General features: G+C 31.8%; 1 protein-coding gene across 1 annotated transcript; it reads left to right on the top strand.

Moving 5' to 3' along the window:
- Nucleotides 1-3,883: 3,883 nt before the first annotated feature.
- On the top strand, nt 3,884-10,180 carry LOC117176456 (regucalcin-like). The gene is made up of 4 exons (XM_033366698.1): nt 3,884-3,908; nt 4,699-4,914; nt 9,715-9,854; nt 9,932-10,180. Exons 1-4 carry the CDS (start codon nt 3,884-3,886, stop codon nt 10,178-10,180), a joined length of 630 nt encoding a protein of 209 aa, XP_033222589.1.
- Nucleotides 10,181-26,262: the final 16,082 nt, after the last annotated feature.

Raw genomic sequence — 26,262 nt, 5'->3', positions numbered from 1 at the left:
TGCAAAAAATGATTGAACTTTTAAGTGAATAAATATATTTTCAACGAAAAAACAAATATTGAACAAAAATAGTTGTAGAGGTCCCTTAAAAAGCAAAAGGAGAAAAATTTTAAGAGATTAATTTATGGGACTGCTCCTTGATCCTATTTTAGCTTTGTTGCCATAACTAAGTTCTTGGAACCCTTGCTTTTAAAGCAAAGCTTCCAAGATCTAAGTTCTTGCGTCAAAGCTAGAATAAGATCAAGGGGCTGTTCTATGAATCAATCCCTTAAAATTTTTCTCCACGCCGAGATCGAAAATTTGGACGATTGCATTACACTCTTATAAAATTAGAATGTAAAAATTGAATAGTTACGTTTTAAGTCAAAAAATTGATGTGTTTATGGGAAGGTTTGATCAACTTATTTATGTCTTAACAGGCTACGAATCCCATTCTTTTAGGGCTCAGACACCTTTTTAGACTAATTTTTAACAATAATATTTTCCATAGGCCCCGGTCCCTTATCTTTTGTTGTTCCTGTTGCACAGCGAATCAAATATTTTCTGGTGGGTTATAATAATAAAATTGTGATAGTCAAATGGAATAGTACAACATTTACTCCAAATCACATAGCTTTAACAATGGAAGAGATCATCCTAAAGGAAAATGAAGCAATTAATTATGGAATTTGCGACCCGTTTGGCGGACTATGTTTCTGTAAGAAAAATATACTGAGTTTAAGTTTACACTTTAGGTTCAATAGGTACAATGGGAAAACAACTCTGAAAAATACGGTTTAGTGGAGATGTATTACGCTGTATTATGTCCGATGAGCCTATTACTTTCACCTTGATCACCCCGATTATTTTATATAGAGATTTAATTTGCATTATTTCAGAATTCTTCAGATTGCATAAGATTACTCTGCATTTCATAAAATTATGGTGGAGTCTAAGCTGTCAGACTTACGCAGATTATCAAATAAAATGGATTAGTCTTTAACAAAATACATACATTTTTCGTCCAGTAGTTAAATTTTCCACTGAAAATAATCAATAAAGTTATCAAATGAAAACTAAATAGTTTAATTTGAAATAAATAAAACTAATTTGCAACAAAAAAATCAAATTTTCAAAAATGTGATTGCTTTTGTTGTATATTTTGCAGGATCAAGAAGATAAATTTGTAAGCTATAAGATAGATAAATTTTTAATTAAATGAAAAAAAATTTATAATAGAAAATTGTATAATAATATATTTAATGCTTTCACGATGATATATTTTAATTAGACAAGGAGGACGGAAAGCGAAATCGGATTGGTATCATATCCATTGTCACTATTGATGTTGTTAGGGTGTTTTATGGTTTTGATTGCTTCTCTATGTTTTCTTGGAAAGATATTTTGTGCTTTTGCGATGGCGGTTGTTTTTTCAAATAAAATGTTAAATCTCGCTTCAATATAATGCTCAGCTAGTGCTCATTGTGTAAAATGTTTTAGCCTAACTTTACTGTCATGTTTTTTTTCTTTTAATTAAGTTTAATTGAAATCTTATATGGGCTTATAAAAGCTACATAGTATGATTACACTAATTATAAAGCAGACAGAAAAAAAATGAAGCGCAGCTTCAAGTAGTTTTCGATTAAGACGAATTTAGATATCGAGGTTACATTCTTCCAGAAACGAATATATGAGGAGCAGGCAGAGATATTTGGTTCAGCGTTGAACATATCCATACAATAAGGCGCGTTTATTTTCGTTTTCCTTTTCAGATTTTTGATTAGTTTGAGTCTTGGAGAGTCATAAGTAGGGCATTGCGAGACTACATGGTTCAGGTCCTCTCGTTCATGGCCACATTTACATTTGGGATCATCGTTGAAACCAATTTGAGAGAGCGAGCCTGCTAAATTGTAATGGTTAGCCCGGCAACGGTTAATTGTTGTGATGAATTTTCGTTTAAACTTTTTATTGACGTACCACGGAGACTTGTGGTTCAAATTATATGAAGCAAAATAAGTAGCACCTTTGACCGTGCCTGACTCTTTATTTGCGATACGAGTATTTACTATGGAATCTTACCTAAAGAATTGGTAGAAACCGGTGAAAGCTTAGAAATATCACAAATGTTTGAAGAAGTAGCAGCCTTGGCTAGAGCGGCGACCTCCTCATTTCCTCGGATCCCTATGTGAGGAGGAATCCAATGAAAGCTAATAGTCTTTGCATTTTCATTCGAGAAGATGAACTGACTAAATTTTTCTTTGATTTCAAGAATGTAGGGGTTAATTTTGACTTTGATTTTGTTACTCTGGAAACTCTGCAAGGCACTCAGGGAGTTTGAGAAAATGAGAAAGTTGGATCCAGTATTTTAGTTTTCTACGTCGAGCGTCGCTTAAGGCAATACAATCTGCAGTGAATATAGATGCTTTTTGATAGATACTTTTTTGATAGTTATGTTCAGTTTGGGACAAAAACACGCTGACCCCACAAAGTTGGCACCTGCTATTTTGCTACCATCGGTGAAAATCTCTATGGCGTTTTTATTACTGATTAAATTTTCAACTGCATAGTTACTCTCATGTTCATATCCTCCTGGATCACTTAGGGGTGCCTTTTCGTCTTTCAGGTTATTTAGTAGTTGTCCTATTTTCGCAGGTGGTTTAAATATGGCTTGGATGTTGTGTTTGTTAACATTTTTTTCTATTTGTTCTGTGACATCTTGGATGCAGGTTAGGATGGTGGTCATCTTTCTCTCCCTTTCTTCAGTATATTCTCTTAACTTATTTTTAGTGTATTTTATTATTGCTTTATCCATTTGCTTGTTTGTGTAATCGTTTGGTATTAGGATTTTTCAAACGTTTTCTAATTTGCTTTGTAAGTTATCTTTATCTTTTATGGAGACAGCTCTGTATACAAGGGAATTGATGACCCATTGGTTTTGAGATAGGTAGTGGTGAGAGGAGGCATGTAGGTGTCTGTTTTTATGGGTGGGTTTTCTGTAAACTCCATGCATTAATGTACTATCAGATATTTTTTTAATTAGTAGTTCCAAGAAAGGCAATTTATAGTTTTGTTCAATTTTCATGGTCAACTGGATATTAGAATATAATCGATTGATAAAATCGAAAGCGGAAAATTGCCTTCTCTTGGACGTACAAGTTCATAAAAGACCTGATAACAAATCATGAAATAAAGTTTACAGAAAACCCACCTATAGAAACAGATACATTAAGGCCTCCTTCCCTCCACCACCTATCTCGAAACCAATCGGTCATCAACTCCCTTGTATACAGAACTGTCTCCATAACAGATAAAGATGACTTACAAAGCGAATTACAAAACGTTTAAAAAATCCCAATACCAAATGATTACACAAACCAAATGATAAAGCAATAACAAAATACAATGAAAATAAAACAAATCAACACAAGCTACTAAAGAAAGAGAGAAAAAAACTACCACCATACTATCCTACACCCAATGTGTGACAGAACAAATAGGAAGAATTCTCAACAAACACAGAATCTAAACCAAATTTAAACCAAATGCGTAAATATGACAAGCCGAGAGAGCGGTGAGCCGACGAATAAGGTTCGACCATTTCTCGCGGTAGGGCGCTCTGGCTAATCACAGGCATCGTAGGGAGTACAAAGTACTATAAATAGACCGCACACCATGTATTTCGCCTGGCAACAGTTCGCGGTCGCCTGTCTTCGTAGTGTCATGTCTTCCCAGATTAAAGCGCCCCTTTAGTGAAAATATGTAATTATAAATTTTTGTCTGCTATGGAGTATCGAGCGTGGTTATTGGTGAAGCTTGGTTATGTCAAGTGTCATTTGGTGTCACGAATGCAGTGATACTTTTCATATAATTTATATAATGATATGTACTATGTCATTAAAGAAAGATGAGGAATATAAAAACAATAGCAAGTAAGTATAGATATTAAGGATTCTGTGTCCAATTTCTCTCTCTTTCTATGCCTCATTACCCAAATCACAGTCCTTACGAAACAACGCGACATTATTGTATCACTTATTATGTAGACTTTTAACACTTACACATTGAACAACAATTTTTTTCCACTTAATAAAGACAGTTTGCAATTGCAGAACGACATTTATAGCATATGTGTATACCGCTTCAAAATTTGCATCACATAATCTAGTAGTTCCGAGAGTTTTCGCAAGTAGCGCTATCATCTGTGAAGACATGGATATTAGAGGAAAGTCGATCGTGATTGTGCGTTTTTTCCATCATTCTCGCCATAGACGCGCGGTCTTCTTGTAGTACTTTGTGCTAGGGAGTATACTTAAGGAGAACATAATCTGATACCATAGTTTCAGCTTAGCCCTAAAAAAGTGAAATTCAAATTTACGAAACGTCTGCAAAATTCGTAGTTTTTTACATGATTGAAACCAGCAATATCTATTTCTATCAGTGTCATGATAGTTAAATTTTTATTCAGAAGAAAAATTTCTACTAAAAAAAAAATTTTTATCCAGGAGGATATATTTTTAATCAAGATGATTAACTTTTTACCAAAGAGACCAATTGTTAACAACAAGAATGCAAAAAAGTACCACAAGAAAATGTAATTACCCCAGTTTACAATTAGATTTTACTGGAAGACTATTTCGGATAACTGTTCGGTCCAGCAGATTACAAGAGTTGTTTCCCCTTGTTTAATTATTATATTTAAAATTTTATATTTTATTCCAGGCACAATTAAAGTAGGTGAACCCGTTTCAGGAAAATTGTGGTCTTATCATCCACTTTCGCCGTCCGCGCACCTTATAGAATATGAGCTTGAGCAAAATGAGGTGAGCAATGGAATCGTGTGGCACCTTCGCGATCCTACCATACTTTATTGCATCGATGGTATGAATAATAGAATCATATCGTTCGCTTATAATGTGGTAACAAGAACCATTACTGGTAAGTTTTTAATAAAAAGTTTCTTTTTCAGGTGAAAAATTCTGTATTGAAAATCAAAAAATAATTCTTTATGCAAATTATCTGTCCTAATATCTAAATAATATCCGGAACATGTGACCGTCAGTGGTGGGAGTTGAAGAAGTTGCGGTAGACAAGTACCTTAGATTACAATACACGAGGTTTGACTGTAATGTTAAAAATGACCTGTTTCAAGAAAAAATTATCATTCTTTTAGAAATTCCCTAATAGCAGTTTTAAAGATAACAATTGAATTTCAGAGCAAGAACGCGAATGTTCTATGAAATAAGCGGACAAATAGTTTGATTTTTTCTAAAGAAATATGACATTTCCATGAATTCTATGAATTTTTACTTGAAAAAACCAAAATATTTAATCAGAATAATCAATTTACAACCAAGTAGAATCCTTAACAAGATTTGGATCTCTCAAATAAATTCTACTAGAAAGATAAGAATTTCCTTAGTAAATCCATTAATTTTATTTCTTAATGATCATATAAATAAAATTATTGCACACCTTTTATAATATTCATAAAATTCATCTAAATTATGGTATTACATTTAAAAGAAACTGATATTAAGAATATAATTGAATGCGGTTCCTTATCTTTATACCTTTATGAAATATATTTATTTATTAATATTATTCAATCTTCTGTTAATAATAAAAATCGTGATGAAATTAAACTTCATGAAGTTACTAATGAAATCGACAGCCTTTTTTAAAAATTATGAAAAGGAAGAACATGACCTTTTTACAAAATAAATGCACTTTTAAATCAATCGTTTGATCCTTGAAAAAAATATGGATAAGGAACAATGGAATGATAAATTTATCAGATAAAAAAATTAATTTATACCCAAAGAAATGATTATTTTTACAAAATACCAAATGAATACGCGCGCTTTAATTTTTCCTTCTTCTTTTAAAGACCTTAATTTATTTTCGAAAAATTATTTAAATTTGGCACATTTTTTTCGGTCAAAAATATGACTCTCCGCGTTCGCAATAACTTGACACCGTACTTTTAGTATGTTGTCATCTTAGAGAAAACATTTCAAATTATGAGTACATTTTTGAAGTAATTCCGGATGAAGTATACATAAAGGTAGAAATAAATGCCACCATTTGAATTTTATTCAAATTTCTCATAATTCTCGATTTATCGCGTTTTCTGGATGTATGTGTGACATAAATGTATTGAATCATTTAGTTTTTATATGAAAATTTCTATTTTAAAATTGAAGAATAATAAAAATTTTATATTTATTTTCATGACGAAACTCAGGAAAGTTGAAAACATTTTTCTATACATTTATGGCTAACAATTTAACTATTCTATGTTGAGTTAAACATATACCTTTTTCAGTTAATGATTCAACTTTTCCATAACAAATATTTTTTTTCTTCAAAGGTGTATTATTTTAGTTACAGGTTCATTGCTTTAATTTAAATTTGAACATTTTTTTCAGGAAAATCTACCTTTTATGTCGAAAATTCAATTATTTTCGTAGAAAATGCATAGTATTGAATAAATATCTACTATAACTTTTTCTGAAAAATGAATTGGTTTATCAAAGATACATAAGTATCGTTAAAAATTTGACTATTTTTTTTCTAAATACCTTTTATCTCAAATAAACAGAATAAGCGTTCTTTTTGTGACACAGAAAAAAAAGAGAAGAAATTATTCTGAAACTACATTCACGTTTATTCTGCATATTGCAGAAAAAATATCGTATGAACCAGGGCATCAAATTTGCTTAATTCTCGAATGCAGTTCAACTGTACTGCCTAGATATAGAATATACTAGTTTCTTGGTTACATTTTATCATTTAACTGAAAGTTTAATGATAAAAAATCATAGTTCTTGTTTTATTTACGTTAATGTTGAGGCTGATCCTAATTATTCTATTTCGTTTGTAAACATGATTTGCAAGTTTTTGATTGATTTTACCATAACTGCCTCATCGTCTGCAAAAGCTAGCCCACGTACCCTTAACATTTCCAGATATACACCTTCTTTTTTGAAGAAGTTATGTTTGAAGTTTTCTTGTACGCTTCTTTTTTTTGATTGCCTGAATTATATTACTTCACCATTCATCACTAGACATTCTCCCTAAAACGGCAGTACCACACACTTTGATCGTGCATGTGAGAATGATATTTCGGATCATAATCCTTGCGCCCTCTATATACTTGTTACTTAAAAGAGCTTCCTAAGTAGCCCTATCGATTGTTTTGTTTATTTAATTCTGAAAAGCCATTCGCACTTTTGGTTTCTGTAAGTTCTCAATTTTGATTCGCGTTTGTTTCTATTTCTTGATGCTCTTTTTTCTCCATGCCCCACCTAAGTTTATTGTGGAGACCAAACGGTGATAATCAGTATTGCATTTAGAAAAACTCATGAACTTCGTAGCTTTGAGTACTAGTAGTAGTAATAGTACTAGTAGCTCTCTTAATCTTTCATCCGCAAGAACAAAGTCAATTATACTGCGGCTATTTACTTTTGACCAAGTATACATGCAGATCATTTTATGCCTAAACTAAGTGTTTTGAATGAACAGACCCTGTTCTAAGCACAGACCAACTAGTCCGTCTCCGTTGTAGTTTGTCGTTAAATCCTCAAAAATTACCTAGTAATCTGTCTCTATCCTGATTTTGGTTGTCCAACCATATAATTATATCTCATAGCAGAATTATTCTTTCACGATGATCGTAGATACTTATTGTATAATTCAAAGTGTCCCAGAAAGAGTCTTTTACTCACCTTGGATCACTATCAGCTGGGCGTTCCACGCTTTGATAAATAATTTTCTTATTCCTACTTTTATTTTAACTCATCGCATTCTGAATGATATGAAACTATCAATTTGGAGATGCTGCCTCGTTCTTTTTTTCCAAAATCAAGCCTACTGCTTCTTTACCATGAAATTCACTGTCTCCTTCTGAGCATATTTCAAATCCGACTTTCAGCACTCCATTTTTTATATCCCTACTTTCGCATCCTTTTTTTTCAGCTACACATCAAACATATAGTTTTTTCCCATGCAAAGTTTCTCGTAATTCTTTTATCTTGAGATCATTCAACCCTCTAGCATTTAAAATACCTAGTCGCCATTCATCGCCTTAAATTTGACCGTTACATTCACCGCGTGCACGCCTTTTGTCAATTAAAGTTTCAGTATTTTCCGAGGCTATTTTACTTTTGATATTATTCATTGTTCAAATATTACGCTTAACTACCACCTTTATGGTAGAAGTTTATTTTGAGAGTAAAAATCATGTTCAAGATAATTAGTGATTTGTCGTTTTTAGCATTAAAATTTCGTTTTCATCACAAAATTATAACACATTGGTATGAATTACTTATCTTAAAGTAAGTTTCAGGATTTTATATTTTATTCATACCGAAAGAGTATTTAAAAAGAGAACACATATTTAAACTTTAGAATTTTTTTTTCTTACTCGTCTTGGGAATAAAACACTTATATTTTTAATCCAACAAATGATTTTTCGACCAGAAAGATAAATTGCAATTCTTTACGGAAATTCTCTATCCTTAATTAAATATATTAGGTCACAACATTCCGGGTCGAAATATAATTCGAGGGCTAGCCAGTCTACGGCTGGAGAGCCTAATCTTTAAGGCGGGCCGTGATATATCTAGGCTGCCTGACCGTGACTTGGTCGGGTTCATTCGGGACTGTACTATATTTAAATAATTTGGGTTTCCATTTTATAAAGACCATATGTCACTTAATTAGGGGAACACTTTTATTAGTTTTTACTGCTTTAATTAAAGCATATCAATATATGAAACTCCACATACCCTGCACACAAACAGCAGTAACTCTTTTCATGCAGTCGTAGAGAAATAATTAAAAAAAGTAATTGTTCTTACTCAATAAATCGCGGTTAAAATTTGTAAAAACATTTAAAATTTTAACTTACCATTCTTAAAATTATTAACTTGTAAATATTTTATTTGAACCAGATTCATCAGAAGCACAGTCTTCTTATTTTCTAACAGATCAGACTCTTCTTTTTTGCACGAGCCCTGTTTTGCATCCGTACTGCTTCCTTTTTGGTGAGCAGTATTCGCTGCTCATCATGATCATAGCATATTTGCTTTTTTGAGAGACCACACCAGAAATTACTGGTAAACGTGAAAAAAAACTATAATTCTTTATTTTCTTACTTTATAAATTAACAGTGAAAGTCTCGAAACTGCGAGATTTCCGGCGGGATTATCAAAAGATCATAATGCAAGTTTTTATTATATATTAGGTATTATTTTCCTGAAAATATTTTATTATAATCTCTATTTAAAAATGTTTACTATACATTTATCATGATTTAAGATTTGTATACTTGTCCATTTCTCAATGAAACAAGAAAAATTAACGAAGCTTTAAACAAAGTTCAGTAATGAAATTATGCCCAATCAGCAAATGGCCCGCTACCGCCTGAGCATTTGATCATAATCTTTGCCAGATCAGAGCCTGGTCAGCCTAAGACTGGGGTTTTGATATCAATTTTGCCTAGCCGATCTCCAGCCAGTGCATCGATGGGCTCTTAAAAAATAATCATAGCCTGGCTAGTCCTCAACCAGAGACCTGGGTGTACCAGAGCTAGCCCAGGCTCTTTTCACAGGGACCTTCCGGTATAATTGAGAAATTTGGTGAAATACCATAGCCTAAGACATTCTGTTAATAAATAAATTGAGGGTATGTGTACATTTTAAAAATTAAACGTGTAATTAATCACTTTTTTAGGGTACATTGGTATCGCCTTTGACTTGCAATTTTGGAATAGTAACCAGCAACATCCTCTCTATACTGGTCATGCCATGCTAGGTCGTATGACAATTGACACCAAAGGTCGGATCTGGGTACCTCTTTATGAAGGTTCACATGTAAGGATTCACTCACTTTAAAAATATTCCCAAAAATTAAATTTCGAATAAAAATAAAATTTGTAAATTTTCTTTAGGTTCTTCAAATTGATCCACTTAATAGAGCAGTGCTTCAAGCTATTCACATACCTGCAGCCAGAGTGAGCGCATGCGTTTTCGGAGGTGCGAGCAAAAATATTTTATACGTATCGACACTGGGATATAATAATCCTAAAGACCGCCCAGCTGGCGATCAGGGTGGTAAAATTTTCGCCGTTACTAAGCTTGGAAATGACGTGATGGGACATTGGGCAAAGGCATTCGACGTGCCTAAGGGATACGTGTGAATACAAAACTATGTATTATCATGTCTCGAAGTCAATAACAAATTTTTAAAGCATAGCAAAATCAGCCAATACTTAATTTACAAGCGAAAAGACATTGAAATATATAATAATTAATTAATAGTAATATTTCTTATTGCTTGAACATTAATACTTGTGAAAAATTATTATAAAATAATAATGCAGCGGTAAAAGTAAGTTATTCTACTCCTTATTCCGCAAAAGTACTGCACCCAACACAAACTGCATCAAGATGCAGTATGAGTTGATCTTCAATAAATTGATCATTCGATTCCTGATGAATATTTCAAATATCAGAGACAATAGATTCGTCATCATCTCCTTCCGAGTCGCTGCCATCACGTAATCAACACATAGGTATGATTTTGGATAAATTCATGTTTAAAATAAAAAATATTTGTAAAATTACTAAAGGGTAAGTGGGGTAAAGTGGAAAGTGAGGTAAAGTGAGAAATGTCAATTCATTGTTAATGATTAAAAAAGTGTTGTGAACTTATTAATGCCCCTCTAACCTCAAAACCCTCACTTCGTATCGGTTATATCGGTTATCGGAACATAAAATATGATACGCATGGCTCGAAAACGAGATTTTATTACAATTATAAAATTTAATTTAAATTAATATTTACTTTTTAGGTGTATTCTTTGAGCCTTCTTTGCCTTGAAATAAAGATTTCATAAATTTGCTACAAGATTTGTGCTAAGTTTTATATAGCTTCCCACTTTACCTCACGACTTTCAACTTTGGTCATTTTGAACATGATCAGTTGGAGCTCGGTAACACTCAGGAAAATCAATATTTTTGGTTAGTTTCTGTGACGAAAAGATAGCTTCTTCGATTTTCTTTGCTATAGGAAGTTTAAACATGAAAAACTAAGTAGCTATGTTCACTTAACGGAGTTCCAAACAAAAGTTTTCCACTCACCCCTACCTCTAGAGAAAATGTAGTCGAAAAAACGATTGTCAGGTGAAATTCAATTTTTTAGGAAGCACTCACTTTACAACTTAGGAAACCACGCTTGTGCAAATTTGCAACAAGCCTAACTTTCGAACTGACCTCATAAACAGTAAGAGGCGAATGAAGCTGGGACCTACGTGGCATGACTTAGTACCTGATGGACATATTTAACTTTGGGGGGGGGGGGAGACCCTCATACCAACCGACTGACAAGAGACGCTCATTTGAAAGTGTTGCTGCTGCATATTTCTACAAGTGTGGTAACCACGGGTAAGGTCAGGGTTACCAAACGTCCTCTTTCGGGAGGATATGTCCTCCTTTACAGCCTTTTCCTCTAGAATCTTCTCTTCTTTGAGAATCTCCGTCTTTTTGACCAAAATGGTATATTTTTTTTGTTTTATCTTCCAGGATGTTATAGTGAGAGATAGAACTTCTGGAGTCCTTTAACTGGTCCTACCGGATAGGTATCGGGGGTACCTGTTGGCTGTCCAGTACCGACCCCTCTAGCGGAAAGTTTCAAATTGGGTAAGATTTAAAATGTTTTGCCTGATTTCCCCCGAGCGGTACATAATATCGGGTACCTATGGTTAATTTCCCCGGTAGAAACAGACAAAACCAAATCATTTAATCGAACTTTCGTGTTTTGCATTATTTGAAATTCAAAAAACCCGTTGTAGGCGCGGAAAAGTGTAGAAAATCTTTTCTTTTTCACTTGCACTGAATCAACAATTGCAGATCCGCGAAGCAGAGTACCTGCTGCAGATGTAATGTCTAGGGCATCTTTTTTCTTCTGCCCTCGCCGAATTCTGGCCTTCCTGGCTGAACTCGATACCTTAGTCTAATGTGCTTTGCTCGAGGGGTGGAGACCTACATCTCTGTAACTTGGTTACAGAGTGGTATCAATCCGTCAGATAAATTTGTAACTAGAATGATGAACCGAAAAACAAAAAAATAACTTTTCAACTAAATTGTTGAATCATTTACAAAGAAATTTTAATTTTAAATAAAAAGCAGTTGACTTTTCAACCAAGGGATACTTCTTAACAATGTTTTTTAATTTTTAACGAAATTAAAAAATTTTCAACCCAGAAGTTCAATCTTTATTTTAAAAAAATAATTTTAAGCATAGAAGATTAATCTTGCTGAAAAAGGGCAAATTATTTACAACTGCATATATGAATCTTCAACCAAATAGTTGAGCTTTTAGCGCAAAGATGTAAATTTATATTAAAAAATATAATAATGCAAGAAAACAAACTAGAAATTCAGGGTTAATGCATAAACGTTTATTTAGAGAACTATGCCCTTCGGAAGAGGACTGACTCGAAGTTCGCCTCTCGATTCCGGCTTACAGTTCGCCTCGAACTGTCGACCAATTTTATACATTTCAAAACTTTTTGTATTCTAGATTAAATAACAATGAGGAAAATGTTCAGAATAATGCTCACAGACCATTGCAACAAAATCTTTATGCCAAGGGCTTCATGTTACATGCTTCCCAGGTGTCCACATGCGGTTTTTGAGTCAACTGGAAATTTTCGATATCTGACAAAACATATCTATCGTTTCGAAGTTTCTTTATGATCTGATACGGACCTTTATACTGAGGTATAAGTTTTTTCGCCGCAACAATCGTTGTATCGAAGTTTCTTGTCATTACAAAATCTCCTACCTCATAATTATATGGGTCTTCACGCTTTTTGTCGAAATATTTTTTATTATAATTTTGTGATTTTTGAGTATTCTCGCTCGCTACCCTTCTAATACTCTCAAGATCCCTTGTATTTTGATTTTGTTCAGTACGCTCTAAACCTTCGGCCACTACGTCAATATTTTTTCCACGCTGATTGACCCCAAATAGCTACATGCTAGGGATTGTTCCGGTTGTACTATGAATGACATTATTTAGAGCGAACTCAACATCGGTAAGCATTTTGTACCAGTACTTTCCCGACGTAGAATTAGAAACCTTAGCTAACATAGGACCCAAAACTCTATTCACCCTTTCGACCTGCCCATTGGCCTACGGTGACGCGGTTGAAATTAAAATATGATTAATATTATTTTAGTTCATAAATTACTTGAATTTCTGCCGTGTGAAACAACTACCGCGGTCAGAAATAAGTGTCTTGGGCCTGCTATAGTTCCTGAAATACTCGGCAAGGCAAGGTCTTGATTCTTGACTTTCGGATGTTTTCACAGCGTAAAGCTTTACAATCTTGTTAAACCCATCGATAATAAGCAAGATGTGGCGATTATTGCAGAAGGATTCGGAAGATTTCCACACACGGTTCTCCAATTTTCTTCTCAGAGACCTGGCGGTGGTTAGACATTGCCTCCAGTTCAGCCCGTAGGCTCTCCACTGGCATCCCAATGAATTCCAGCCTCGAATGAAACCATCGTGATGACTTTCCTTTTAACTTCGAGCACATCAACAGGCCTCCGTCATCGTCATCTAGTTTGTAAGTTAACTTTAATAATTTGAATTTGTCTTTCCATTTGCGGAAATCTGTCTCACTACCTGAAAAGTTGCTTAGAAGGTCCTTGAGAGTATTTATGTTAACATAAGGTGGGGCCCACTCGACTATGGCAGAAGCGGGAGAAGCTCGCAAAAGCTCCAACTCACGACTTGCAAGTTCAAGCTCACGTCTCATCAAGTCGTGCTCTCGGCGCAAGAAGTCAGCTTCTCTCCCCTAAGTGCTGCCACTATTTGCCTTTGACTGACTTTCTGGTCTGACGCCTCATCACGGTCGTAATCAACATCATCATCGGATTGCTCAATTATACTGGCTTTCCTGAGCTGTTCGCAAGATGGATCCGCTTCCTGCAGCCGTCTTATGATTTCCGCGTTGCTTCCACTGGTAGATAATCCTTGGTATCCAGTAAACGGCTCATGAGGTCCTTAAGTATCTCTAGGTCTTAAAAACCTGAGAAAAAAACAGAAGTGCGCCCGAGCACGAGATATGCGACAGAATCAGCCTAAGCTATTGCGGGATAAATTTTCTTTGCGGCACCGTCACTTCATAGCTCACTGTGGGCAGTTTTGGATATTAAAATCCCACTTCTGAATTTGATAGAAAACAAACTAGGGATTCAGGGATAATAGATAAACGTTTATTCATAGAACTGTTTACACTACGCTCGTCGGATGCGGACTGACTCGAAGTTCGCCTCTCAATGTTGGCGCTGCCGAACTGTCGATCTCAGCGCTATCTGACGGCTATCTTATTCTACTGCTTAAAATACGTAACATCTCACAATAGTTCAGTTTTTTGTTTAAAAATTAATTTTCAACAAAAAAAGTCCAATTTCTCATGAAATAGTTAAATTTGCTACAAAGTAGATTGCACAACAAATAGAGGAATTTTCAACAAAAGCATCAATTTTCTATTGAAGCGCCTCTTGGATCTCGCGCTTCGCGCTCAAATGCTTATTCTTTTAATTTGAAATGCTATTCTTAATTTTATACTTAATTAAGTATAGTTAAATATTACGTTTTTAAAAACTCTTTAGGCTTTGAGGCACACTATCTCATCGTGCCACTCGCGCTACGAACTCGATTTTTGATGGACATTTGTAAATGTATATTTCTTAAAAATCTTCAAATCAATAAAAAAACTACAATCCTTTTTAGATATTTTTGTCTTTCTCGCCCTCTAATTCTAAAATTAAGATTTTTGTTATAATATTATTTTTCATCGATATTGATGGATATTTTAATATAGTGATGTCAAATTTTGGACAATTCTGATATTTTTTAATCGTAAAGAATGAGAATGTAATAAATTATAACAAATTTGCATTTTTTGTTTCGGCGAACAACTTTCGTCTGTCAATTTGTTTTCGTAACGTGTGTTGTTTTTCTACAAATTTATCATTTTTATTTTTAATGTAATTTGTATGAATAAAACCGAACTAAGCATCCTATAAAAGAGCGATTCATCACAAATTTGTATCTCTTTTTTCGGTGAAAAACTTTCTTCTATCAATTTGTTTTCGTAACTCGCGTCGTTTTTCAATTTTTTAAAGTTTTCAATGTTATTTTTAACAAATTGAACAAAAACTTTGCGTCCTATCAAGAAGTTTCTATGGAAAAATTGGTAGATCTTATCAGAATAACAACTTTTGTTCATTAATCTTTTTTCGTATATTGCATAGTTTGACCACAAATTATAATTTTGGATTATTATTTGTGCAATAAAAATACAAATTTTCGATTTTTTAACAAAACACAAAAAATTCTTATGGTCATCTTGTAGAGCTTCGTCTAATTTTTTTAAATTGTGCTTTCTTTGGCTTGAAATTTTTATTTTTGAATGATTTTTTAAATCTTATAAATGCTATTACTCTGCTAAGCTTCTTCTTATCGAAAAAAGTCAATCGGATAAATTGCTTGGCTACAAAAGAAATATTTCGAAACATTCTGGAAATGCTCTAAATTTTTGAATGTCTATGCAAAATCCCTGCTTAACGAAATCATCCTTTTTGTAGGAACAAAAAAGGTATGCCAAAGATTTATTTGACCCCTCAATTTTTTAAGAGTTCTCGTGTTTACGGACGGACGGACGGCCAGACGGACCGACACGATAATGGGAATGTAAAAAGGAAGATTAATTTGCAATACAAAATAAAATAATTACATTTTTATTAGAGAAAAAAATCAATTTTCAACATAGTTGAACCATGAATAAAAACTTTTCACGGAAAAAGGAGAAACTTCAACCACGTACATAAATTTTCAATTAAAACGTTTTGGGTTTTTTGAACAAGTAATGGAATAATTAAATTTGAAGCTGAAAAAATTCTTTATTATATAGCTGTGAATTCGATTTTAAGTGTTTTTACTTTGTTTGCATTTATAATTATATTCTGCTAATTTTACGAGCACATGGAAAAAAGTAATCCCTTACATTCCAAGCGACTATTCTATAAATCCAGGATAGAGAAAAAAGTCTGCAAAGGGTTCACGGAATTCGCTTAAATATTAGAGTAAATGTCAATTAATTTAAAAAACAGGGTCACTGGAAAAAGTATTATAATTTGTATAACGAAATATGTAAATAATCAAGCGATCCTTTCTGAAAAATAATAGACATTTCTCTGGAGATTTAGAGACTGTCAAATAATTTGTAAGAAAAGAGACTTAAGCAACGGGCTTGTAAATAATATTTAAACTTTTACCAGAATTTATTTAATCGTGAATAAAATTTTTATCTGATTTGTGATAATGAATCTAGAAAATAAGTCATCGATTAATTGAGAATACGGGCTTAAAGAATTCAAGCGACAGACACTGAAAAACTGTAAATGAGCAGTAAACGGTTTCTGTATCACCGCGCATGAAGCACGTTTTGCATGCTACGCCTCTCTTGCGTTGTTAATCGAGTGCTATTGTTTGCGATTTCATTTACTGGAAGGGTATTTATTAGAGCTGGAGTTTTATTTGATTAGGAAATGACAGCGGATTCATTTTCTGATAAAAATTACTTTTGAATTCTTAGTTATAATAGAAATAGTTATTCAATAACATTGAATTAAATTTGATAACATTGGTAAAGACAAGATGTCCAATCGGGACAGAATAAGAAGTGCTTTTCGAAATCCTTTGCCCTCAAATATGGAAAATTTCCAAAATTTAAATTCCACCTTACGTCCGACAGTCAAACTGGGTCCTTATATTTTTATAGTTATCCTTTTTAATGGAATACAAGTGCTTCATGTAAAACCTAAAAAATAAAAAATCTGGTTAATATTATATAATAACTGTTAGTTTTGAATTCGTGTTTTTTTATTTTTATTTTCTAAAAAAAATTGAGACATTTTGAGAAAGAATTCATTAATCACAGAAAATGCTAGGGAATTCAATATTAAAGAATATATTTAACGAAAAGAAATTCAGGCTTAAGATTTTTTTTTAATTTATTAGGAATCTATAAAATGTTATAAATGAATAATAAAAAATCGACACACATTTTTAAAATAAAAAAACTGAATAATTTAATGAGAAAGCAAATCAATTTTTTTCATCTTACCACCGTGAGCCTTAATCACTTTCAAATCAAAAGTTCTTACACTAGACTTTTCTTTACAGAATTTCTTTATCTTCTGATTTCAGTGTATTTTTTATTTAAAAGAGAAACAATGTATCGAGAACTTTTTGAAATGGATAATATTCAAACATAAATCAAAAAGTATGATTAAAGATTCATATCAATCGAAAGCTGTGAATTTTATGAAGATTCTTTCATAGCAGAAAATAACTTTTTGTCAATAAGGCCATTAAAGAGTTTTTGAACTCCACTTTTCTTTATCTTTTATTAGTTTATATAGCTTTTAAACTGTTTAAATATTTAACGAATTAAAGTATTGAGCCTTTTTTAAAATGGGTGAACTTTAGTTTCTTGTTTTACATAAATTATATTGTTGTTTTAGTTAAGTTATTCCGTAATAAAACCGGACATAAGTAAAAAGCTATCATAACAAAATTAGATTAATTTGAAACTGTGCGTTTAATGGAGGTTTTTGTAAATCAGAAAATAATTTGTTTGCCATTGAGGTTATTTAAGAATTTTTGTACTTCATTTTTCTTTATTGTTCTTACTTTTGGGTTGGCTTTAAACGTTCAGAATATTTGAAGACAACAAGTTTTAAGCCCGGTTTAAAGTAAGTGAAACTCAATTATTTATTTTGCATATTTTAAATTATTGTTTAGAAACTATTATACGGCATTAAAAACTAAGTAGAAAAGTGTAATAAAAGAAATGGATAGATTCAAAACTGCGCGTTTAATTAATGTTTTTGTATCAAAGAAAATCGTTTTTTTCATCAACCTTAGTGAACAATTTTGTACTTCACTTTTCTTTATTTTTTCTTACCTTTGTATAGTAGATAAACTTTTTAATAAATATTTAATGAAAAAAGAATATCGATCCTTTTTTAAAACAAGTAAAATTATATTCAAAATTATAAATAAATAATTTTTTTATCAAGTCAATCCAAAGTTTTCGATTTGCTTTATAAATACTAGAACTACTAGAATACAAGAGTTTAGGTAGTACTGGTTTTGTAGAAAATTAATTCTTTGTTTAAAAATATAATTATTACCTTGAAAACTATTGTTTCAGTTAAGAATTAATCTTTTAACTGAAATTTTAACTATTGAATTTTTGTTTGAAAATTTGTCAACCTTATTTGAAAATTCATGCATTTAGTTGAAATTTCGTCTTTTTGTTAGAAAATTAATGTTCTTGCTTGTAAATTCATCTTTTCAGTTGAAAATTAAACTATTTTTATCTAAAATTTAACTATTTTGATGCAATTTTTCTAAATATATTTGTTTAATTTAAGATTTAACCATTACAATTTTGGTTAAAATTTTTTAGTTAAAAATTCAAGTATGTTAGTTGAAAATTCATGTATTTCGTTAAAAATTAATCTTTTCCGTCAAAAAATTAATTCTATTGTTTAAAAATTCATCGTTTTAGTTGAAATTCGAAATATTTTCGTGAAAGATTTAACTATTTTTTGGAAAATTCATTTTTTTTAAACATTTTTTTGAAGTGCATATTTAACTATTTGATTCAAGATTGTAAATTAATCTTTGCTGGTAAAAGATTTCACTGTTTTATTTAAAATTCATGTATTTTGTTCAAAATAGTTTTTCTTTCGTAGAAAATTAATCATTGTCTTAAAAATTCAAATTTCTGTTTAAAAAAATTTTTTAAGTAAAAATTTAATTATTCCATTTTTTACCATAAATTTATCTTCATTAATTTAAAATTTAACTATTTGGTTCAGAATTGATTGAAAGTTGAGCTAATATTTTCTTTAAGTTTCAAATAGCATTTCTATATATTTAATGTATTAATAAACTTTTAAACAAATTTTTAAAAAACTGAACTTATTGACATATAATTTTGAAAATTTAATTTATTCCCTCATTTCACTTCAAAAACATCAGGATAATTATATTATTGTAATAGAGGTAGTCTAAAGAAAAAATAAACTTTTATTGTCAAAGTAATAGCTAATATTGAATTACATAATCTTAAACTAAAAAATTCGCCCACTTTGGAGGCACATTCTCATAGCGCGCTGCGAGTGCGGCTCGTTTCGCTCGAAAGTTTGAGCGCACCTAGGGCGCGCGATTGATGGTTCTCGTGCTTCGCGCTCATATAATTTAATATTAATAATTTAATATTGTGGTCAGCATTAATCCGCTAAAAATCAAGTCAATAGTTCACAACATAAAAAGCCCCAAGCCATTATTTTCTTGGAAAAAATGAAATTTTTTTTAATCTTATGCATTTTTTTTATTTTGAATTTTAAATTCTGAACTTTTTCATTTCTTTTGAAATTATTCCAGAAAAAAATTATATTTAATAAAACTTTCGAATAATTTTCATTTTATATATTTTTATAATTTGAACTTGTCTTTTTTCAAAATTTATTAATTATAAGCTTCTATGTAATTCTAGAAAATATAAATTTTAGCAGAATCGATTAATACTTAATTAATTAATGCAGAACCTAAAAAGCATGGAAAAATTATTTTAATTAAAATGTGTACGTATACAATTTTGAAAATTGAATTCAGATGAACATTCATATAATTTTTACCCCATAATTTGACGAAAATTTGAAGTATTAATAATCTTTTAAAATAATTCCATAAAAACTTCAAACATATTGACGTATAATTTTGAAGATTGAATTCGGTAATTATTTTAAAACATCAAAAACATTTTTGAAATTATGAAACTGGAATAAAGATATTTACAATATAGAACAACTTTTATTATAAAAATCATTTCCTATATTAAATAACATAATCTCACAGTAAATAATGAATTAATTTTCTTAGTTAAACAATATTTAACTTTAATCTTAATGCAATTTAATATTGTAAACAAAATCAATTAACAGACTAATAACTAATTAATCAGTTTACAATATAAAAAGCAACCAAGAATTATTTCTATCAAAAAGTATAAATGATTCTCATTTTATATTTTACTTTAAACTGAAAACTGCATTTTTAAAATATTATTGATTTTTTCAGTTCACCTTTTAAACTAATTTCAGGAAAAATTGACAAGTAATTTTGAAAAATGAATTCTGTCACTCACCCATTTTACGCGTATTGAGGAAGTTATAATTAAACTAAAAAATACGTAAATTCTAGTTTATAATATAACACTGAGGTGGCGTTACGAACTTTGAGAATTTTCACATTAATTGAGAATAGATTACAGCAATAGAAGCGCAAACAATGTATTTAATTTCCACTATACCACATTACTACCAAGATGGAGGTTACCACTTTTCATATGAAGGATTGTACCAACTGAATTGGTCGCAGCCAATGTGAAACTCAAATGGAACGGAATCAAGGAACACACTAATTCGAAAAAGAAAGTTTTTATTAGACTTTTTAAGCTCTGTTTGATTTATGCATATTTCGTACAGAACGGTAAACATAATGGACAAATACACAGGGTTCCGATAGGATCCCCAATCTGAGCAGCTGCAGTGGACCTAGTTGTGGAAGTTATACGAGATCTGTTCAAAAAATACGCGGACTGTTTGAATTTCGCGGCTCTAGTTGGTTTCAAGAGAATCCGCTTGATGTCGCTAAGTTCGCACAGATCAGCTGTTTAAAACGCTGTATTCCAGTCGCAGATATCTTCATTTGTTGATCAGCTACACTGTTTTTAGTAAAGAGCGTTTTTTGTTTGTTTGTCGGATTGTAAAATGGACAGCCTGAAAGAGCAACGAATTGCTGTGAAATTTGGTGTGAAACTCGGGAAATCTGCAACTGAAACATTTACCATGCTCAACACGGCCTACGGTGATGTTGCCATGAAGTGCATGTTTCAAGTGTCATGAACGTTTCAAGGGTGTCCGACTGTCGATTGACGATGATAACCGTCCTGGGCGTCCTTTAATGTCAACTGACGATCCACAAGTTGACAAAATTAACACCCTGGTGCGCGAAAATCGACGTCTGACCATTAGGGAGCTTGCCGAAGATTAAGGCAAATGCGACGAAGGAGCTGAAAACAATCGCAAAAGAAGCCTACCAGGACTGTTTCGACAAGTGGAAACACCGTTGGGATGAGTGTGTGCGTTGGGGAGGAGAGTATTTTGAAGGAGACCCAGACGTGTAACTTTCAAATAAAGTACATTTTTTATGACCTCAATCCGCGTATTTTTTTAACAGACCTCGTAGAAAGTAAAGTGTTACAGATACTGCCTTTATACTATAGAAGGATAAAGTGAAGAGAAAATGAGGTTTTTGGACATTTTCATATTTAGAGAGAAAAGACAACTAGTTGTAGATATCTTTCTTAGACAAAGCAATTAAACTGCCTGATCCTAGATTTTAAGTAGAAAGTTTACTAATAGATAAAGACACACTGACAGAAAATAAACATCCCGCAAGACTTTCAGATAAATCTATAAAAAGTAGATTCAATAAAATTGCAAGAAAATCACCATTTTAATTTTTAATAGTTTTAAACTTTTAGAAACAGAAACTCATTACGAACGTAGGATGCTCTAAAATAGGTCCCACATAAAATATAATAGATTTTCAGTAAACGAAAGAAGAGATATATAATTTCCTAGTCCCGAATACGACTACCTTGTAGAATAACTAATTACATGCCGTTTAATACACAGCGGGAATCATGGAAATTATATATTTGTCGCTGCAAATATAGAATTAAGTATTGCAACTTAAGCTTCATTTCATATACTTTTACTTCTGATAAAGGGCCTTGCACTATCAATAACTTTCTCGTTTTCATTTATGCGTCCATCTAACTCATCTATCTTCAGCTTAATCAACATTCTTTGTCAAAAAGAGCCATTCCTAAACACTTGTCCATGAATAATATAAACAACCATGAAGACACAACGCATCCTTGTCTAACTCCTTGAATAATATCGAAACAGTCACTAAAATTCTCATTTACTCTTACACTTTCTTTCCTACCCGTATATATTGTTTTTATAGCTTGCAGGAGTCATCCATTGACTCCATACTCTTTCAGAACTTTCCAAAGTTTACTTCTATCAACCTTCTCAAAAGCCTTTTCTAGGTCAACAAATGCACAAAAAGCTTTTTTTTTATTCTCAAACTTTTTTCTGTGATTTGCCTTAAGATGACTATTTTATCCGTACATGACCCTCCTGAAATTAACCCACTTTGGACTTTTCAAATAATTTTTCATTTTATTTTCATTACCTTACAAATAAGTATTTTTGAGTATATTTTACTTCTGGTACTTAATAAGCTGATCCTTCTTAAATTTTTGCATTCGCTTTTATCTTCCTTTCTTTTTTATATTGGTACAATAATCGCTGTTTTCCAATTGTCTAGACGTCTCCCATCTCGAAACATAAATTTTTCAATTCGCACAGTCTTCAGTGACACAGACTTTCTCAATTGATTCTGCTAACGCATCATTTTCTACATCGCAGTTGTGATGTCCTATTGAGTACGGATATGACCTTGAAATTAAGCGGATATGACAGGCAGTACCCGCAGCGGCCAAAGCCTGAAATTCCCAGTAGATAGAAATTTTACATTTGCACAAGTGAGCACGTGTGAATTGTTTTTAAATGTATATTAAATAAATAGATGATTGTTTTGAAAACGTGTGTTACATTTTGCAAAACGAAACTATGTAATAGAGAAAACTTTCTTGCAAAAAGATTCAGCGAAGATTTTTTTTTTTCATTCCAGCCAAACTCTTTCTAGTTTCGTTGTTGGTTATGAATATAACCATTAAAATTGCCGGTAGAATGTCAACAAGATTATAATGGGATTTCAAGCTATAAGTTATGCTTTCAAATTTCATCCTGCAAAATTGAACAGGGGAAAAAGTTTGGTATTAATTATGTGATAGGGGTGCATAAGTGAAAGTTAAGGGAATAAGCAAAATTCAGTGTAGCGTTATCAGATTAACGCCTGTTAGTTCTCCCCAACGACGTTAAATTACATGTGTTTATTGAATAACCAGAAAAATTGTAATACAAAGAGAAGCATTAAAGAGATTTATAATTATAAATTTACTAAAATTTGTATTTATGTTAAAAATATTTATAAATTATAAATGAGATACGGGACACTCACTATGAAAAATTCAAATAAATAATGAGATGTAGGTTTGCCTAATATTTTCCTTTTAATAAGTATTGCTATTTTGTAAATTTACTATTAAAGGTACTTTGTATTTTTAAGGTTTCAGTAAACATTTACTCTAACTTTATGAACTTAAAAATCAAAATGTGCCATAGGCATCTTAGGACATGAAAATACCAATCGTATTTTTATACGGAATTGTGTAATTTTCACACTAGAATATCCCTACGTTTGAAACAGAGCAAATTAAGAATTTACTTGACTTTCATTAATTAATTTTTAATTATTGCAACAGGTTCAATTTGTATAAATAATTGTTCTTTCGAAATTTCGTTTTTTCCTAAAAATTATTACTATTAGTCTAATGAAAAATTTATTAACATTGATTTATCAATTTTTAATTATTTCAACAAATTTCATTATTTAAAATACATTTTTTCCAGAATTATTTTTTTTTCGCCAAAATATTACTGTATTATCGATAAGTATTATGGGATAATTAAACTTCATAACCTCAAAATCTCACAACTAGCATTACTTTTACAAAAATAATAGATCGTATAAATATAATATTACTGACCCAATTAACACAATAATTTTTTCAGATTGTACGTCTTTTTTTTAAAACAAGAGTATTTAAATACTTAATGTGATATTTGAAGTCTGAAGGAAGATCTGTCATTGACAAGAGAAATTCAAAACGCAACTTTGACCAAACCGTTTAATAAACTAGATAAAAAGTTTTTTACCTAACTCGAGGTTTTATCAGCTTTCCTACAGGCACTCTCGTCATCTGATGATTGAATTAGTATTTCCAGTATAAATTTATTTATTTTTCTATTGCCGTTTTCGTGGCCGTACCAAATCACATAATATTGTAATCATATTCTTTTGTTCTAGTATTATCATTGCTTTCCTCAATCTTTTGAGTATCCTCATTTTGTGTCTGCAATTATTCATACGTCTGTTTCTTTCCTCATCGCTAATACTTGCGATCTACAAAATTCTCCTGTACGCTTCTTTCTTTGCTCTTTGGGCAGCCTGAATTTCATCCTTTCACCATGCATTACCAGATATTTTTCCTACAACTGCCGTATCACACACTTCGATTGCCCATCTAACAATGTTATCCCGGAACTTTGTCCATGCACCCTCTATATCTTTGTTTTTTTTTAGCAACGCCTTCCAGGTTGCCCTATCTATGCTTTGGATTATCTTTTTTTGGATATCTATTTACACATTCAGTTTCTGACGGTTCTGAATCTAGTTTCGCGTTTGTTTTCCTTTCTTGGTTTTCTTTTTCGTCCATGTTTGACCTAAGTTAATTTTGGAGATCAGTGGGTAATGATCAGTATTGCATTTAGAACCCATCACAACCATTGTATCTTTCACTAGCTCCCTTAGTCTTTCAGCCGAAACAACAAAGTCGATTATACTGTAGCTATTTTCTTTGGACCAGATGTACAAGGTGGATATTTTTATGCCTAATCCAAATATTTGTAATAAACAGACCCCTTTCTAAGCATGAGCTAACTATTTTATCTCCGTTATAGTTTGTTCTTGGATCCCCAAAATTACCTGGTACTCTTTCTGTGTCCTGATTTTGGATGCCTACCCATCCATTCATATCATCTAGAAGAATTATTCTTTCACCACGTACGCAAATATTTGTTGTGTTATTTAAAGTGTCCCAGAAGGTGTCTTTTACTTCTCTGGGATCACGATCAACTGGCGGGTAGCATGCTATAATAAATAATCTTCTGATTTCTACTTTTTTTCTAGCCCACAGCAGTATGTGAGGTACGAAATCATGATCTCTGAGATGCTGCTTCGCTCTTTTATTCAAAATCAGACCTACTTCTTGCCTACCATGTGATTCACTATCTACTCCTGACGATATTCCGAATCCGCCTTTCAACATCCCGTTTTCTATATCTCTACTTTCGCATCCCTTTTTCTTTGATTCAGGCAATGCTTTTACCTTGAGATCATTCAGCCCCTAAGAATTAAAACACCCAATCTCCATTCGTCGCCTGTAACTTGACCTTTACATTCATCGTGTGCATGTTTTTTCTTAATTACAGTTCCAATCATTTCCGAGGCTATTTTATAGTTTGATTGTTAATTGTTTCAAGTTAAACACTTTTGAAATTTCTGGTTAAAAAATATAAGTTCATGCTCGATATTTTCTATGCTTTAAATGCAGGTTGTGTCTAGTTGTCCTAAGAACTTTAGAGAGGTTGGAGGGGGATGAACTGGTCGTTCCGAAAATTTTGAACGGCTTGCTAATGCTAAGAAAAGTATTGGACTGCTCATTCCGAACTTCGGCACGACAAGACACTTCGCTAAATTGAAGAATAAACCAATAAATTTATAAATGTTCGAAACCATATCATTTTTAGCTAATTTAAGTTAGAAAAAATACTCTCAGATACACAAAACATAGTTTTGCAGGGAAATTTAAAAGACTATAAAGGACATTCACCTTGATTTTATGAGGTGCCTAATGTATACAAAATCGAAGCACCTTTGAGACCTGTCACATTTTCTGTTGGATCCCTACGTTACCATTGATATAAATGGCTTACTTCTGGGTCTAATAAAAAAAACAGTTTTGATTTGTATTCAAACAACAGAAGAATAAAACAAAACAATTGTTAAATGCATTTTTAATTATTTCTTGAAAACTAATAGAGATCCATTTTTATATTTAAAGGGCTTATAGGGCACTTTGTGAACTATTTTTTACCAAAATTTAAATGAATAATCAAAAGTGGATTTGTTTTTCAAAAACTGAATTTAAGCATTTGTTTTTAAAACATCTAAAAATTTCAATTATAATTAAATTTTAATATAATTTTAATCTAAAAATTACCAAAATAATGAAAATTTAAAATAAAGCAGAAATTTCTCAAATGTAAAATATTTATTACATACTTCACCTAACCTATTCTG

This window comes from Belonocnema kinseyi, chromosome 7, assembly GCF_010883055.1.
Source record: "Belonocnema kinseyi isolate 2016_QV_RU_SX_M_011 chromosome 7, B_treatae_v1, whole genome shotgun sequence".
Taxonomy (NCBI): Eukaryota; Metazoa; Arthropoda; class Insecta; order Hymenoptera; family Cynipidae; genus Belonocnema; species Belonocnema kinseyi.
This window is presented reverse-complemented; position numbering and strand designations above follow the sequence as displayed.

Coding starts and splice junctions, on each gene's coding strand:
- LOC117176456 (XM_033366698.1), top strand. CDS start 3,884: ATGAGGAATATAAAAACAATAGCAA. Junction 3,909..4,698: donor GAATATAAAAACAATAGCAA/GTAAGTATAGAT, acceptor ATTTTATTCCAG/GCACAATTAAAGTAGGTGAA. Junction 4,915..9,714: donor GGTAACAAGAACCATTACTG/GTAAGTTTTTAA, acceptor TCACTTTTTTAG/GGTACATTGGTATCGCCTTT.